At 43.6% G+C, this 18450-nt stretch overlaps 1 protein-coding gene across 1 annotated transcript in view; it reads left to right on the plus strand.

Annotated features, from left to right (window-relative positions):
- The window catches only part of LOC115123754 (hepatocyte growth factor-like), a 33326-nt gene that overhangs the window by 3637 nt on the left and 11239 nt on the right, over positions 1-18450 (plus strand). Inside the window, exons 3-11 of the mRNA XM_065021122.1 lie at positions 326-549; positions 1178-1298; positions 1668-1786; positions 5600-5765; positions 5930-6063; positions 8859-8952; positions 10418-10521; positions 12775-12810; positions 13084-13198. Coding sequence (XP_064877194.1) covers positions 326-549; positions 1178-1298; positions 1668-1786; positions 5600-5765; positions 5930-6063; positions 8859-8952; positions 10418-10521; positions 12775-12810; positions 13084-13198 — 1113 coding nt within the window. The remainder of the gene's footprint in view (positions 1-325; positions 550-1177; positions 1299-1667; positions 1787-5599; positions 5766-5929; positions 6064-8858; positions 8953-10417; positions 10522-12774; positions 12811-13083; positions 13199-18450) is intronic.

Here is an 18450-nt window from a genome sequence, read left to right on the forward strand (position 1 = left end):
GTAACTGGCTGATTTACAGGTCAGACTGGAAGCATTTACTGGTAGATTAGCCTGAGGGCATGGAATGAATGTGAAGGGAGGATGTACTAGAAGATAATATTTTCCATTTTCTATACATTTTTATTACACTTTGTCTATATTACTATGGTCAAAGATAATGTAGCGATGTAGCTAAGTTAGCATGTTGCGACTCTACCAACTGTCTTTGTTTTTGGCTCAGTTTTTAGAGTGCTAGCTCCCAATTCACGTCAATATCTAAGAGAAACCTACAGAAATCCCATCTTAAACAAAATGAAGTTCTACAACTTTATGAGTCCTAAAACAGCAACTCCTATCGTGCTTGTCACACACATTTGGTCATTCCCACTTTATGCTTAGTAGTGTTTCTCTCCACACTTTCCCACAGCTTCCAGCCGGCGAGACTAGGCAAGAAGGACCTGAACGGGAACTTCTGCCGTAACCCCAAGAACGAGAGCAGTGGGCCCTGGTGTTTCACTACAGACCCAGAGGTCAGGCACCAAGAGTGTGGCCTGCCTCAGTGCTCCCAAGGTAACACCTCAACCAGCAGAGTCCAATTACACGTTGGGGTCAGTTTCCCAGACACAGGTTAAGCCTAGTGCTGGATTTAAGAGCACTTTCAATTGAGATTATCTTTAGTCTAGGACTAGTCTTAATCTGTGCTTGGAAAAATGGCCCTTTGGTTTGCCCAACATAGACATCTTTGAAATGTCAATATTATGTCATTTACTGGAGTGAAGCTGATTTGTTGTCGAAAAGCAGCCATGTTTTTGGAAGTTTTTTTCAACTGAACTCTGCTTGCTAATAGTGTACCACTACAGTCTGATATAACAACCCTCTGTTATCCCGATAACAACCTAGAAAAACATATCTTGTGCTCTTGTAGCCGAACAAGAATGTTGTTTTTGACGCACCAGGGAATACCAATTCACTGTCAAGAAATGTTTAGTATGCTAGTATCTTAGTTCTCATTGAATATTGTACAAAGATTGAGAGATAAGCATGTTGCTAACATTATTAAAGTGATCAACTTTACAGTAAGATAAAAGTCAGACTGTTATTTAGTCATCTTTAATCGTGTTTCCCTTTTTAATAGTGTCAAAAATGTGTTCTATGCCATTGTGGGAAGGTTGTGCTAACGTTGTTTTTGCGTTTGCAGTGGAGTGTATGAGGTGTAACGGGGAAGACTACAAAGGGCCGATGGATCACACAGAGAATGGGAAGGAGTGTCAGAGATGGGATTCATCCAAGCCCCACAGACACCCCTACCAACCTAAAAAGTGAGTAAGGAAACCCATATCCTTATGTATTTATAGCACAGTAAGTTATGACTAAAGTTACTTACTTTTAAATGAATTACTCCTTTTTATTACTACAAAGTAAATTGTTTGTGATCTTTGGATTAGCCCACTGCTGTTAGTTAGTCAGCCTTCTGTATGCAGAGAATGTGGTGAAGGTCTGTGGATGAATGTATACTCAGACCAACCACACTGCAGTCCCTCATCAAGTTCTACACACACACACACACACACACACACACACCCTACACAGCTGCACAAACGCTCCCTCTATCCTAATACACGGGAGATGAACCCATGTAGCATAACTCTCTCTGTCTCTTTCATATTTTTTCCCTTCTTTCTTCACAGGTACCCTGATAAAGGGCTGAATGACAACTACTGTCGGAATCCGGACAACCGTTTGCGTCCGTGGTGTTACACCATGGACCCACAAACACCCTGGGAGTACTGCAACATCAGTGTGTGTGGTGAGTGTGTGCACTTTCTACTGTCTTCCTCTTTATCCCAAATAGTCAAAACTGTCTAATGATACTGGTATGGCATACCAACGCTTAGAGTGTGGAAGGACAGACATGTTAGATAATCAGTCTGGTTTTGTGGTCTCAGCATATTGTTCTGTTGGGTTCTGTTGTGTTCTGTTCTGTTCTGTTGGGTTGTGTTGTGTTGGGTCGAGGTGGAGCAGGTAGCACTCACAAAGTAAAGAAGAATAGTGGATGGTACACATTTTCCTACACACACACACACACACACACACACACACACACACACACACACACACACACACACACACACACACACACCTCGTCCGGATCCTCATTAATGCGATGTCACAGCTCCCTCTATGGGAGAGGGGCCCCCTGTCCCTCCCAATACTTTACCATTCTCTCACACACATTCCCTATTCCCTTTCAATAAACTGTATATGCCCATACAACTTCACTAAACAAACCATAATCTCCCCATTAGTCCTTCCTAGCAGTGGAATAGAATACGAGACTCCCACAGAATTCAATAGAACTCTTCAATATTTCAATGTATTTATCTGTATGGAGATTCTACTGTGATCAGAGGGGAAGAGAGTGGACCACACTGAGTCTGTAAGAGGGGCTTTCTAACTTTATTTAACCAGGAAAGAGCCTTGTCGTTAGAAACCTCTTTTGCGAGGGCAACCACTGTGATTGAAGTGGTGGTTTTAGGGAGGACAGAGTTGTGGTTTTGAGAGTGCCAAAGTTTTTTTGGTAGAGGGGCCACAATGGTGGTTTGGGGGGATAACGAGATAAGTATAGGAGCCTTCCAAAGGAGACAGGGAGAGGCTTTGTTTGGGATATTTAGTGTTTCATGTGTCTCTAAGCTGAAAGCTATTTACCTCAGAGTGAGGACAAGTGGGCTGTTTTTGTCAACTGCAGGGGAGGGAGAGTTTGACGGTTTAAAACGCTTAATTCAGACCAGTCAAACACAACAAAACATAATACAAAACTTTTATTATTGGTCAAATCCTAACTTCCACTTCAAATTTTTACTGAGGCTGGGTTTACACAGGCAGCTTAATTCTGATCTTTTTCCACTAATTGGTATTTTCACCAGTCAGATCAGCTCCTTTTGCCAATAATTGGGCAAAAGATCACAATTGGGTTGCTTGTGTAAACTCATCCTTAGTCATGCATTGATGTCAATGGAAGACTAACTAGAAATGTCACTTTAAGTGGAAATGAGCTACTGACACAGATAGTTCCAATAGATTGGGAGGCATTGGGAGTAATGTTCATCATCGTTATTAACAGAATACACAGGCGCCACAGTTGTAACACCATGGATGTTGAAACCATAACAGATTGTCAGAAGTGTTGTAGAAAGCAAGGTCCACTGAAACCCTGGCACTACAACTGAGGACTTGACTCGATGGGGGGATGAGAGGGCGTGCTAGTGTGTTGGGGAGTTGGCTGTTTGTGTGTGTGCCTGCATACTTGCATGTGCGTGACATGACATCGTATGTGTGTGTGTGTGTGTGTGTGTGTGTGTGTGTGTGTGTGTGTGTGTGTGTGTGTGTGTGTGTGTGTGTGTGTGTGTGTGTGTGTGTGTGTGTGATGAGAGAGGATAGAAACTTTTAGACAGTTTGATATTCTTCATCCAAAGGGATGTTCAACACTGACCTTGAGCCCACGGCCCCGCTCGGCTGAGGGCCGTGATTTACAACCGGGGAGTAAAAAATCATTTGTCCAGATGGATTCTGCGCTGCCTAACCTGTAGATAACAAAGGTGACCCGACGTTAGATGCCGGCATGCATTACATCAAGCCAAAAGAACATCCTCCTTCTGTCCTCCTCTCCAAACATTCCCTTCCTTTTTTTTCCTGTTCGCGGCTCATTTCTCAAACAGTATAGAAGCACAAATCCCACAAATCCGGAGGGGTTGCAGAAATTCCGACAAATCCGTCCCTGTACACTGTAACATGAAAAAGCGGAGTTCAGAGATTTTTCGGGATCGTTTTTTGGAGGCCAGAGGGCCAGGAAGCCTTGTTAAGCAGGCTGAATGCAGGGTTGTTTGGCTTGGCGGTGAGTACCACATCCATCAGCCCTTCGTTACAGTAACCCACCCTTACAGTCACACATGTAAGAGGCCAAGCTACCCAAGCAATAGGGATCTAGCTAGGCTCAACCCACACATGCATGTTCCTCCTGCCAAAACCTGGTATGGTACACTGTACACCGTGAAGGAGGCCAGTACAGTATAGGACAGAGGGGATTCGCAGATGCTAGATAGTAGATATTCCCTTTTTGTAGCCTTTTGTAGAGCTTTGAGAGCTATGTTTGAAAAGTACTTAAGTATTTTAGTACTTAACGGAGAAAGATATTAGATACCCAAACTAAACCTGTCTAAACTCTCCCAAAAATCTGTTGGATATCAGAAACTCAGATTGTCAGATACTCTTCATCTGTTTTTATAACCACTTTGTCCTGACACTCAGATATGTGATACCCAATACCCTATAACCTACCCTGGCTGTCCAGTCTGTTTGTGCAATTAGCCTAGTACTCTATGTGTTCGTTTATTGAATGGCATGACAGAGATAGAAGAGTTGGCTACAGCCCATTCCCATTAGTCTCATAATGTCAATCTGTGGTCTGTTGTAGTTTTGGTTTCGGTATGTCTCGTGGTGGGGCACCACTGTTTTGGATAAATAGACAGATTATAGACCATACAGTACTACAGATGTAGGCTGTTAATTTGATCACTCTTATTTTACATAAGTAGATCACAAACCTCTGCATTTTCCTGCACCGTGGAAAATGCAGAAGTTTGTGATTTACATAAATTCAATGAAATCTTGCACTCACAGTATATTAACAGTATTGCACTTTTCATTTTTTTTCAGCAAACGTTTACCCAGCTAATAGCCTAACTACCGATCAAGCAACATTATGAACTAAACAGGATTATTTTGCTTCGATAATGCTGGTCAAATTAAGATCCAACATCTGTACTGACTGTTTATGATCATTTGTCTCTAGGCTAAACATGACCCATTCTCTGAGATTCATCTTTCTTTTCCCTCTCTTCTTTATCCCTCCTTCCTGCCTCTCTCTCTCCCTCCTGCCTCATTTGTCTGGTTTCTCTCTCTCTCTCCCTGCTGCCTTCTCTGTCTGGTTTCTCTCTCTCTCCCTGCTGCCTTCTCTGTCTGGTTTCTCTCTCCCCCTCCTGTCTTCTCTGTCTGGTGTCTCTCTCTCCCTCCTGTCTTCTCTGTCTGGTGTCTCTCTCTCCCTCCTGTCTTCTCTGTCTGGTTTCTCCATCTCTCTCCCTCCTGTCTTCTCTGTCTGGTTTCTCCATCTCTCTCCCTCCTGTCTTCTCTGTCTGGTTTCTCCATCTCTCTCCCTCCTGCCTTCTCTGTCTGGTCTCTCTCTCTCTCCTGCTGCCTTCTCTGTCTGGTTTCTCTCTCTCTCCCTGCTGCCTTCTCTGTCTGGTTTCTCTTTCTCCCTCCTGCCTTCTTTGTCTGATTTCTCTCTCTCTCTCCCTGCTGCCCTCTCTGTCTGGTTTCTCTCTCTCTCCCTGCTGCCTTCTCTGTCTGGTTTCTCTCTCTCTCCCTGCTGCCTTCTCTGTCTGGTTTCTCCCCTGTCAACCTTTACATTCTACATTCTTCTTTCTGTCTATCATCTTATCTATCACTCATCTCTCATCCTAAATCCTATTTCTCTCTCTCTCTTGTCCCTATACCCACCCCCCTCTCTCTGTTTTCTTCCCTCTCTCTCTCAACTTCCTTCTTCTTCTCTCCCTCTCTATCTCAGACCCAGGTAATGACTCGGATGTGGATGCTACATCGTCGTGTTTCAGGGAGCAGGGACAGAGTTACCACGGTACTGTGAGCGTCACCCCATCGGGCATCACATGTCAACGCTGGGACTCCCAGTTCCCCCATAACCACACCTACAGCCCGCAGAACTACAAGTGCAAGTGAGTGATGCCATTCAATACCCACATGGGTTTTCTTTTGTGTCTGTCACTGGTACGAGAAATTTAGGGAAACGGACACATACAGTCATATTATTACGTACAGTAAGTCCACGTGGGAAGCAGCTATTTAACCGGTGTGTACGTATCTCTCTCTTACATCACAGAGACCTGAGAGAGAACTACTGTCGGAACCCAGATGGTGCAGAGATCCCATGGTGCTTCACTACAGATCCTAACCAGAGACTAGCCTTCTGCACCCATATACCCCGGTGTGAGACAGAGAACATCGACACAGAAGGTGAGACACAGTTTTGTTTTCCACATGCTCCTCCAACCCGGCACCGAAAGACTTTGATGGAAGGACTATTGTGTTGAGCATGCCAATTATTGATTCTACTGAGACACAACACCACACAGCAGACTGGCCCCATGCAATACATTAGAACCATCACCACCTTTATTCACTTAGTACACCCAGAATTACATGTTTTGTTATGGTTCTCCCACAGTAAACAGACTGAATAGACATCAACATTTACATTAATAATAATATTGAATTTACAAAAATCCACATGCAGTATGTACACATCAATCAGCAAACAATGTATATACAGTTGAAGTCGGAAGTTTACATACACCTCAGCCAAATACATTTAAACTCAGTTTTTCACAATTCCTGACATTTTGTCCTAGTAAGAATTCCCTGTCTTAGGTCAGTTAGGATCACCACTTTATTTTAAGAATGTGAAATGTCAGAAAAATAGGAGAGAGAATGATTTTTTCAGCTTTTATTTCTTTCATCACATTCCCAGTGGGTCAGAAGTTTACATACACTCAATTAGTATTTGGTAGCATTGTCTTTAAATTGTTTAACTTGGGTTAAACGTTTCGGATAGGCTTCCACAAGCTTCCCACAATAAGTTGGGTGAATTTTGTCCCATTCCTCCTGACAGAACTGGTGTAACTGAGTCAGGTTTGTAGGCCTCCTTGCTCGCACACGCTTTTTCAGTTCTGCCCACAAATTTTCTATAGGTTTGAGGTCAGGGCTTTGTGATGGCCATTCCAATACCTTGACTTTGTTGTCCTTAAGCCATTTTGCCACAACTTTGGAAGTATTTTTGGGGTCATTGTCCATTTGGAAGACCCATTTGCGACCAAGCTTTAAGACTGATGTCTTGAGATGTTGCTTCAAAATATCCACATAATTATCCTCCCTCATGATGCCATCTATTTTGTGAAGTGCACCAGTCCCTCCTGCAGCAAAGCACCACCACAACATGATGCTGCCACCCCCGTGCTTTACGGTTCGATGGTGTTCTTTGGCTTGCAAGTCTCCCCCTTTTTTCCTCTAAACATAACGATGGTCATTATGGCCAAACAGTTCTATTTTGTTTCATCAGAACAGAGGACATTTCTCCAAAAAGTACGATCTTTGTCCCCATGTGCAGTTGCAAACCGCAGTCAGACTTTTTTATGGCGGTTTTGGAGCAGTGGCTTCTTCCTTGCTGAGCGGCCTTTCAGGTTATGTCGATAGGTACAAAAGGATCTATATCCACAGTAAAAACGAGTCCTATGTTTCCTCCAGCATCTTCACAGGGTCCTTTGCTGTTGTTCTGGGATTGATTTGCACCTTTCGTACCAAAGTACGTTCATCTCTAGGAGACAGAATGCGTCTCCTTCCTGAGCAGTATGACGGCTGCGTGGTCCCATGGTGTTTATACTTACGTACCATTGTTTGTACAGATGAACGTGGTACATTCAGGCGTTTGGAAATTGCTCCCAAGGATCAACCAGACTTGAGGAAGTCTACATTTGGTTTCTGAGGTCTTGGCTGATTTCTTTTGATTTTCCATTATGTCACGCAAAGAGGCACTGAGTTTGAAGGTAGGCCTTGAAATATATCCACAGGTACACCTCCAATTGACTCAAAATTAGCCTATCAGAAGCTTCTAATGCCATGACACCATTTTCTGGAATTTTCCAAGCTATTTAAAAGCACAGTCAACTTAGTGTATGTAAACCTCTGACCCACTGGAATTGTGATGCATTGAATTATAAGTGAAATAATCTGTTTGTAAACAATTGTTGGAAAAAATACTTGTCTTGCACAAAGTAAATGTCCTAACCGACTTGTCAAAACTATAGTTTGTTAACAAGACATTTGTGGAGTGTTTGAAAAACGAGTTGTAATGACTCCAACCCTAGTAAATGTAAACTTCCGACTTCAACTGTATGTGCATGGTACGGATGTGTAAACAATATACTGTATGCTCTGTGAATGACTAGATATGTGGTGTAATCGGGTGTATGGCTGCTATGTACTGTATTTGCAATTGACCTCTAAACTTCAGCTGCAATATATTGAGAATGAGCTGTGGTCGCTTACTGAAACAGACGACTGGCATTCTTTTGGGCATGTTTGGTTTTGGTTTGTTTGCCCTACAAATTCATTTTCCTCAAATTACAAGAAGAAACAACAAATGGTCAGACAGCCATTCAACGTTTGCTGGAATTCTCTCTCACTCATACATGTCTCTGCTTTGCATTTCAAAAGAGCTTTCTGGAGGAAAAGAGCGTGCTTTGGTCACTACAGGTACCTCTGGTTCCGCTTAGCAACAGCCGATATGGGGGAGAAATCTTCCTGGCTCTTTTATTCCATTTGGGAACCACCAATTATAGATTGGCACAACATGTTAAATAAATCCAAACCACAAATCGAGCCCGTTTCAACGTGATTTCTTACGATGGCATCAATATCAGAATGTTGTCTCAGTGGACCTACGCACAAAAACACATGTTGATTCAATGTACAATTGTAAGGCAACCAGCTGCAATAGGATTGTGAGTTTTGCTCAACAACATTTCTGTTGAACAAACTAACAATCCTATTGCAGCTGGTAGCCTAACAATTTTAGGTTGAATCAACACGTTTTGTTCTACACTGTGGGTATAGCTGTGTGTGTGCGTGCGTTCGTGTCTGTGGGAGAGAGCGAAAGAGACTGTAGATGGTTATCTCAATAAACCACATATAGGGTCGGTTTAAGACTATTCCGTGTTTTATTTTCTCCTTCTCTCTATCTCTGTCTGTCCCAGATTGTTATGAGGACAATGGTGGGAATTACACAGGCAATTTATCCAAGACCAGATCAGGAATTCCCTGCGGACTCTGGGCAAATCATAGCAACAGGTACAGTAAACCTCATACATTACACACACTTACCAGCCACACACAACTGGAACTTACCTCTCAATCCATATTCACATGAGAAAAAGAAGTAAAACTATGGGTTCAAGCAATGTATGGGAAGGTTTCGTTGACATTTTTTCAAATTGTCTGTCTTTTTCGATGAACTGTTTATTGACGAGGTATTTCCCGTTGCTTAGAGAAAATCCCCTTGTAAATGAATACATTTAAGCCGTGAAAACAAACAACGACAGGAAATCAGGGGCCCCACCCGGGTCAGTTCTGGGCCTGCTATTATTTTTCTAGCTGACAGAGAGGAAGCTTTGCGGTACTTCCAGAACTTCTAGAACAAGCCACCCTGGAGGGGCGTATAGTCTGCCCCTCTCTCCACATCCGTGTGCCCCCATGCTAAAGTACCATAGCTAACGTTGGCCCTGGCTGTTAGAAATGCTTCATTTAAAGGAATTTAAAAGCCAAAATGGCAGCGACAGATGGACATGTGCCAGAGCTGACCCGTGACCCCAGGAAGTGCTTCCTCGGCCCGGCAGATCAAAGCCAATCAGCTTCCCTCCTGGGCCCGCAGCCAGCGAGTCTGCCCCTCGCACAAGGTCAAGGGGTCGGCGCAGAAAAATGGCGTAAAGGTTATGGCTTGTTTAACATTGGCGGGGGAAGTGAAATGATCTTCACACTGGCTGACCAATCGGTTTCCCCCTCTCCTCACATTGTGTTTGTCTCAGGGTACCAGTCAATCCTGATCCAAGCCCTCCAACAAATTGATCACATCTAAAGATATTCCAATTATTTGAATGTATGAAACTGAAGGACTGGAATTGCTGTTTCAACAAGACTACCGAAGGCATCTGTTTAGGCTCGGTTTAGTCTATGTGCAGTGAAGTATACGACCAGATCTTGAGTCCACGTTTACAGTGTTTGGACTGTATCTTTGAGTTGAGTCTGTAGCTTCTTCCTTGTGATTGCTGGGATTGCATACTTTAATATTCCCCGGAGCACTCTCCACAAAACTGCTTTGCTTCCATGTAAGGCCTCTGCATAGCTGGAACTCTGAGGATTCACTGCCCCGAAAGTAACAGCTGAGTCAAAGTTTCCAACCTGAATGCAGTTATGGCGTCAGACTTTTCCATGTGTATCTGTGTGTGTCTACATACAGTATATGTGTATCTACAGTATGTGTCTCTGTGTGTATGTGTGCGTGTCTACATACAGTATTTGTGTATCTACAGTATGTGTCTCTGTGTGTATGTGTGCGTGTCTACATACAGTATTTGTGTATCTACAGTATGTGTCTCTGTGTGTATGTGTACGTGTCTACATACAGTATTTGTGTATCTACAGTATGTGTCTCTGTGTGTATGTGTGCGTGTCTACATACAGTATATGTGTATCTACAGTATGTGTATCTGTGTGTATGTGCTTATACATGTGTCCTCATATATGTTGTGTTTTCCAGTGGAGAACCCAGTGTGGGTCTGGAGAGGAACCTGTGCAGGAATCCAGACCAGGATAAGCACGGTCCCTGGTGTCACACTACAGACCCCTCTATCCAGTGGGACTGTGTGTATGTGCATGCAGCTCAATATGCTGTGAATACAAAACACTGTCTTCTGGATCCAACCTGTCTCAATCCCCTATACAGACCAGGATAACATCTCCCTGGTTCATCAACCTACATCGACCCCCCTTCATCTATCCCATGGGACTACTTCAAACCTACATCGCTCAACCGCTGTAAGAATACATCTACACTGTCTTCATCCAACCTACTCGACTCATCCATCTACCCTACCCTTCATCCAACCTACATCGACCTTACATCTACCCTACCCTTCATCCAACCTACATCGACCTTACATCTACCCTACCCTTCATCTAACCTACATCGACCTTACATCTACCCTACCCTTCATCCAACCTACATCGACCATACATGTCAAGTAATCAATAATGGAGATGGTTGAGTCAGCCATGCTCGTGTGGTGAGTAACATCGTCTTGTGTTTGCTCCCTGAGCTAGTGCCTAGGCTTTAGCTCAGACATTTAAAACAGTAATGTCGTGCACAGGAGACCTGAGTTCCGACCAGTAGGTCTCATCAGCGGCCCAATCATCAGATGATGCTTCATCTTCAGTTACTGAATGTCATTTAAGAAAAGTCCAGTGAAAAGTCTAGCTACACTCATAACTCTGTTGTTCAATCAATCTTATGGGACATCAACACAGCAATGATCTTAGTTCCATGAGTGTTACGTACGCGTCTAGGAAGAGGGAACGCAACACCCTGCTACAACTCAACTCCCCGTGAAGTGAAAGAGGTATGGGACTGTATGTTCGAGTAAGGATGACAAAGGCAGAGATCGGTACCATTTACAGGGAATTTATTCCATCACACGGATATTTTGGGGAAAAGGGGCTGGACGGAACCAAAGCAAAGAAAGTAAATGTCAAAGCCCCCCTCTCCTACCTTACCTGTCTACCCACAACTTCCCTCTCCTACCTTACCTGCCTACCCACGACTTCCCTCTCCTACCTTACCTGCCTACCCACGACTTCCCTCCCCTACCTTACCTGCCTACCCACGACTTCCCTAACTAGCACCACATGGTGCACTAAGCCAAATTACAGGGGGTGGTCCGCCCAGGTCTTACCTAGTGTGCATAGACAGAGTATATACTACGGGTATATGTATGCCCTCGAGCCTCTTGCCTAAGCACTCTCAAGGTGCCTTCCCCCCTGGTAACAAAAACAATTTCAATAATCCAAACCACCTCATCCTATTGGCACACACATACCTCAGAATCAGCAGCTACACAATACTTAACCAAACTCTGAGCAACAACTAACACAGAATTTACCCATCAGCTCCCCAGCAACAATCAACATAGGACACAATCAACACAGGACACAATCAACACAGGACACAATCCTCTCCCTCAGCTCTATTCTCTCAGCAATCATCTCTCTTCTGAGCAAAAGAACACGACCTTATATTGCTTCAGAAGGAGTCTGTATTTGAAGACAGCTGTTTCCTGACGAGGGGGCGGTGTCAGCTCTCCAATTAGCAATGGGGGCCGACCAATCAGCTGCTTGGGGGAATTTCAGGAAGCCATCCTGAAGCACACACATACATACAAATACACAAACCACAACACAGAAACTGGGGAACATAACAATGAGTAAAACAGCTATCGCTTTGTTTGTGACGTTTCCGTTGACGTGACTATTGCACATTTGTAACACTACAATGAATTACGTAGTCTAACGACTAAAATTTGCTGCAAAGCTTCACTTACTCACATCATTTGTTACAGTTATGTTATGGCTTAGTGCAGTGGTTTCACTTAGCTAGCTGGCACAGAATGGACACACTCTAACTCCCAACAGATGTCGAATCTCATCCAGACCGCTTTTATTATTTGCAAAACCATTCACTGATTCAGAGTTTAGTGATTTGTTTTTGATGTACCCTATATCATCTTGGCGGACTGTAATCAGTTCACATTGATGGGGAGCTTTTTCAAGTGGCCTCGCGGTTATATCTCTGTAATGTAAACATGTCGATCCGTGGAAGTTTTTGGGAGCTTGACTGGAGGAAATGTATTTGCTGTGGGTTCAATTCAATATAGCCGCCCAACTGCAATGCAGATAGATGCAGAGATAATTTGAGCTAGGACTAAATGGTAGGAATAGTTTTGAAGAGGGGAGTTGAGGTTGCGTGCTTTGTATGTTCATGTAGAGTGGGTTCATGTGAAATATGTCATGTCCTGTCTTTGTGAGGTCCGTGTGTCGAATTGTTGAATTGTTTTGTTTCAGGTGATAAGTCTCCGAACATCTCTGCCCACCCAAGAAGTGAGTGTCATATTAATGTAGCATTCTCTTGCTTACTATTCACCTTCTCTCTCTCTCTCTCTTTGTATATCTCCCTCTATTCCTAACTTTCTCTTATAGCTGTACAGTTTATTTATTACCAGGGTTCATGCTTGGCTGTATAACTGATCACTCCCGCTGCCGTTCATGTAGTTGACCCTGGACCAAGTATAGTCTCTTCTTTAGTAATAATAGAAAGTTAAAATATTTCCCCAGAGTCTAACCCAGATGAGTTGTCTTCTCTCTTACCCCAAGGCATCTCTCTCGTGTCTAAGATATCCTGCTTCATCCACAAGACCACCCGGATTGTTGGAGGGGCCCAGGTCCACAAGTCTAAGGATGGTAGCTGGGTTGTCAGCATCCAGAAAGGGTAAGAGCCCTCCTCTACACAGGAACACCACCGCTGAATGCACAGGAACACCCCTACTAAGTTCACAGGAACACCCCTACTGAATGCACAGGAACACCCCTACTAAATTCACAGGAACACCCCTACTGAATGCACAGGAACCCCACAACTGAATGCACAGGAACACCGCTATTGAATGCACAGGAACACCACTATTGAATGCACAGGAACATCACTACTGAATGCACAGGAACATCACTACTGAATGCACAGGAACACCACTACGGAATGCGTGACTAACCTAGGTTTGAACCCATGTCTCTTGCGCAGGACAGTGTTAGCCAATAGAGCATAAGGAGGTAGGCGAATAATTACAAGGCATTGGCTACTATGTACAGCTGCAGTGATCGGTTAGAGCTCAACGTGTTCCAGTTAGGTGTGGAGCATACAGATGGGGGTGTTGCCAAAATTGAGATAAGGCAGAGAGGTTAGCCAGCTGAGCTGAAGTCTAGGCATTTAGGTCTCAGGCCAAGTGACTCATCACATAAGCATGGTACACCTAGTTTGAGTCTTCTGTCGGTTTGCAAGGCAAACAAGTGCTCCTGCTTTATCATTTTACCCTAAACACTTTTCAGCAAAGTGCCATTTTGTTATTGCTCTGAAGATGAAGTCCTTAAAGTGTATTAGTTTTGGCAGCCCTATGTTTGTGCTAGAACACAGCTGTACACTCTTAGAAAAAAGGGTTCCAAAAGGTTCTTCAGCTGTCCCCGTAGGAGCACCCTTTTTGGTCCCAGGTACAACCCCTTTGGGTTCCATGTAGAACCCTCTGTGGAAAGGGTTCTACATGGAACCCATAAGGATTCTACCCTGAACCAAAAGTGTTCTACCTGGAACCAAAAAGGGTTCTGCTTCTGAAGAACCCTTTTTAGGTTTTAGATGGCACCTTTTTTTTCTAAGAGTTTAGTGAACTTTGTGGTATGAAAGACTGAACATGTCCATGTGTTGTATGTGCTGTATCTGCATCCTTCTGTTCAAAGACTAATAGAGGAAGACATGAATATAAAAACATTGATGGAAGTTGAAGACTCATGTAACATAGGCATGTTAAACTTGGACACTTGAAAAAAAAAAAAATAATAACAAAAAATAAACCACAGAGACAAAATGATTGGCTGCTGAGCATATGCATTCTTCCATGTTCAAACTACCCATGTTACCGGATACTTCAACATCAGTCAATATAGTTCTGGTACTGGTTTTATTCGCTTTTTGCTCTGGAACCCTTTTCCACCTCTCATTACTTAGAGTCAAACTCTGTCAGTGGTGAGCAAACTTTTTTGAACCGAGATCACTTTCTGAGTCAAAATGCAGGCTGAGATCTACCCATCAGATTCAGTTTTAAATGTGACTTTAAAAACAACCCTATTCAACGTGAACCTATTAAAAACAGTCCAAGGAATGCCTTGGAGATCGACCAGTCCAGGGCCATCTGGCAATTCTGGCAAATGCCACATGGGCTGAACCAATTTTTGGTCGAAATGGACACATATTATCAAAAATAAAAACAGAAAAAGTGACATGGCCATCGGCCCATGGGCCTGTTTAAAGATTTTTGTGCAATTTATTTTTTATACAGTGGCCCCTTTACCAAGATGGGCCAGCCCGGTTTTCTGATTGGCTGTGCTACGGTCACAAAAACTCACATTCAAAGTCAAACGCGGCATCAACAAAGAGACCTGCTCCTCCCGGGTGGACATTTAGGTGTTTGCCTTAGCACTACCAACTCATCATAAAACTGTGACGATTTGAACCAGCTGTGCAAAAACCAAAATGTGCCCCAGGGCCGAGTTTGGGAAACCATGAGGTAGACAGCCAAGATCATGGATCATAAAAAACGAAAAGGGTGCTTATGAACGTAGAAAGAACATATTCTACATTGTCACCTTGCTCAAAATGTCCTATTTTTGGGGGGCGTCTAAAACCATGATTTGGTCAAACAGTAAAGTGCTTTACATTATCCTCATGATTCCTGTAGTGAAAGTGTCTGCCATGTGCCTGTTTTGCTGTGATGAGCGAGCCATCAGAGGAACAGTTATAGTGGTGAGTTGTATCTCCAGACAGAGGAACAGTTATAGTGGTGAGTTGTATCTCCAGACAGAGGAACAGTTATAGTGGTGAGTTGTATCTCCAGACAGAGGAACAGTTATAGTGGTGAGTTGTATCTCCAGACAGAGGAACAGTTATATTGGTGAGTTGTACCTCCAGACAGAGGAACAGTTATAGTGGTGAGTTGTATCTCCAGACAGAGGAACAGTTATAGTGGTGAGTTGTATCTCCAGACAGAGGAACAGTTATAGTGGTGAGTTGTATCTCCAGACAGAGGAACAGTTATAGTGGTGAGTTGTATCTCCAGACAGAGGAACAGTTATAGTGGTGAGTTGTATCTCCAGACAGAGGAACAGTTATAGTGGTGAGTTGTACCTCCAGACAGAGGAACAGTTATAGTGGTGAGTTGTACCTCCAGACAGAGGAACAGTTATAGTGGTGAGTTGTACCTCCAGACAGAGGAACAGTTATAGTGGTGAGTTGTACCTCCAGACAGAGGAACAGTTATAGTGGTGAGTTGTATCTCCAGACAGAGGAACAGTTATAGTGGTGAGTTGTATCTCCAGACAGAGGAACAGTTATAGTGGTGAGTTGTATCTCCAGACAGAGGAACAGTTATAGTGGTGAGTTGTATCTCCAGACAGAGGAACAGTTATAGTGGTGAGTTGTATCTCCAGACAGAGGAACAGTTATAGTGGTGAGTTGTATCTCCAGACAGAGGAACAGTTATAGTGGTGAGTTGTATCTCCAGACAGAGGAACAGTTATAGTGGTGAGTTGTATCTCCAGACAGAGGAACAGTTATAGTGGTGAGTTGTATCTCCAGACAGAGGAACAGTTATATTGGTGAGTTGTATCTCCAGACAGAGGAACAGTTATAGTGGTGAGTTGTATCTCCAGACAGAGGAACAGTTATAGTGGTGAGTTGTATCTCCAGACAGAGGAACAGTTATAGTGGTTTGTTTTATCTCCAGTGCTATTTTTTAAATACAGTTGAAGTTGGAGGTTTACATACACTTACGTTGGAGTCATTAAAACTTGTTTTTCAACCAATCTACAAATTTCTTGTTAGCAAACTATAGTTTTGTCAAGTCGGTTAGGACATCTACTTTGTGCATGACACAAGTAATTTTTCCAACAATTGTTTACAAACAGATTATTTCACTCATAATTCACTGTATCACAATTCCAGTGGGTCAGAAGTTTACATACACTATGTTGATTGTGCCTTTAAACAGGTTGGAAAATTCCAGAAAATTATGTCATGGCATTAGAAGCTTCTGATAGGCTAATTGACATAATTTGAGTCAATTGGAGGTGTACCTGTGGATGTATCTCAAGGCCTACCTTCAAACTCAGTGCCTCTTTGCTTGACATAATCGAAAATCAAAAGAAATCAGCCAAGACCTCAGGAAAATAAATTGTAGACCTCCACAAGTCTGGTTCATCCTTGGGAGCAATTTCCAAACGCCTGAATGTACCACTTTCATCTGTACAAACAATGGTACGCAAGTATAAACACCATGGGACCACTCAGCTGTCATACCGCAGGAAGGAGACGCGTTCTGTCTCCTAGAGATGAACGTACTTTGGTGCAAAAAGTGCAGATCAGTCCTAAAACAACAGCAAAGGACCTTGTGAAGATGCTGGAGGAAACAAATGTATCAATATCCACAGTAAAATGAGTCCTATATCGACATATCCTGAAAGGCCGCTCAGCAAGGAAGAGGCCACTGCTCCAAAACCGCCATAAAAAAGCCAGACTACAGTTTGCAACTGCACATGGGGACAAAGATCGTACTTTTTGGAGAAATGTCCTCTGTTCTGATGAAACAAAAATAGAACTGTTTGGCCATGATGACCATCGTTATGTTTAGAGGAGAAAGGGAAGGCTTGCAAGCCCAAGAGACCATCCCAACCGTGAAGCACGGGGGTGGCAGCATCATGTTGTGGGGGTGCTTTGCTGCAGGAGGGACTGGTGCACTTCACAAAATAGAAAATGATGTGGATATATTCCCAAAGATTGGAAAGCTGCCGCAGTCATCCCCCTCTTCAAAGGGGGGGACACTCTAGACCCAAACTGCTACAGACCTATATCTATCCTACCCTGTCTTTCTAAGGTCTTCAAAAGCCAAGTTAACAAACAGATTACCGACCATTTCGTATCCCACCCTACCTTCTCCGCTATGCAATCTGGTTTCAGAGCTGGTCATGGGTGCACCTCAGCCACGCTCAAGGTCCTAAATGACATCATAACCGCCATCGATAAGAGACATTACTGTGCAGCTGTATTCATCGACCTGGCCAAGGCTTTCGACTCTGTCAATCACCACATTCTTATTGGCAGACTCGACAGCCTTGGTTTCTCAAATGATTGCCTCACCTGGTTTACCAGCTACTTCTCTGATAGAGTTCAGTGTATCAAATCAGAGGGCCTGTTGTCCGGTAGTCTCTATGGGGGTGCCACGGGGTTCAATCCTCGGGCCGACTCTCCTCTGTATACATCAATGATGTTGCTCTTGCTGCTGGTGATTCTCTGGTACACCTCTACGCAGATGACACCATTCTGTATACTTCTGGCCCCTCTTTGGACATTGTGTTAACTAACCTCCAGACAACTTTCAATGCATTCAACTCTCATTCCGTGGCCTCCAACTGCTCTTAAACGCAAGTAAAACTAAATGCATGCTCTTCAACCGATCACTGCCCGCACCTGCTCGCCCGTCCAGCATCACTACTCTGAACAGCTCTGACTTAGAATACGTGGACAACTACAAATACCTAGGTGTCTGGCTAGACTGTAAACTCTCCTTCCAGACTCACATTAAGCATCTCCAATCCAAAATTAAATCTAGAATTGGCTTCCTATATCGCAACAAAGCATCCTTCACTCATGCTGCCAAACATACCCTCGTAAAACTGACCATCCTACCGATCCTCAACTTCGGTGATGTCATCTATAAAATAGCCCCCAACACTCTATTCAACTGGATGCGGTCTATCACAGTGCCATCCGTTTTGTCACCAAAGCCCCATACACTACCCACCATTGCGACCTGTATGCTCTCGTTGGTTGGCCCTCGCTTCATACTTGTCGCCAAACCCACTGGCTACAGGTTATCTACAAGTCTCTGCTAGGTAAAGCCCTGCCATATCTCAGCTCACTGG

Source organism: Oncorhynchus nerka, linkage group LG8, assembly GCF_034236695.1.
Source record: "Oncorhynchus nerka isolate Pitt River linkage group LG8, Oner_Uvic_2.0, whole genome shotgun sequence".
Taxonomy (NCBI): domain Eukaryota; kingdom Metazoa; phylum Chordata; class Actinopteri; order Salmoniformes; family Salmonidae; genus Oncorhynchus; species Oncorhynchus nerka.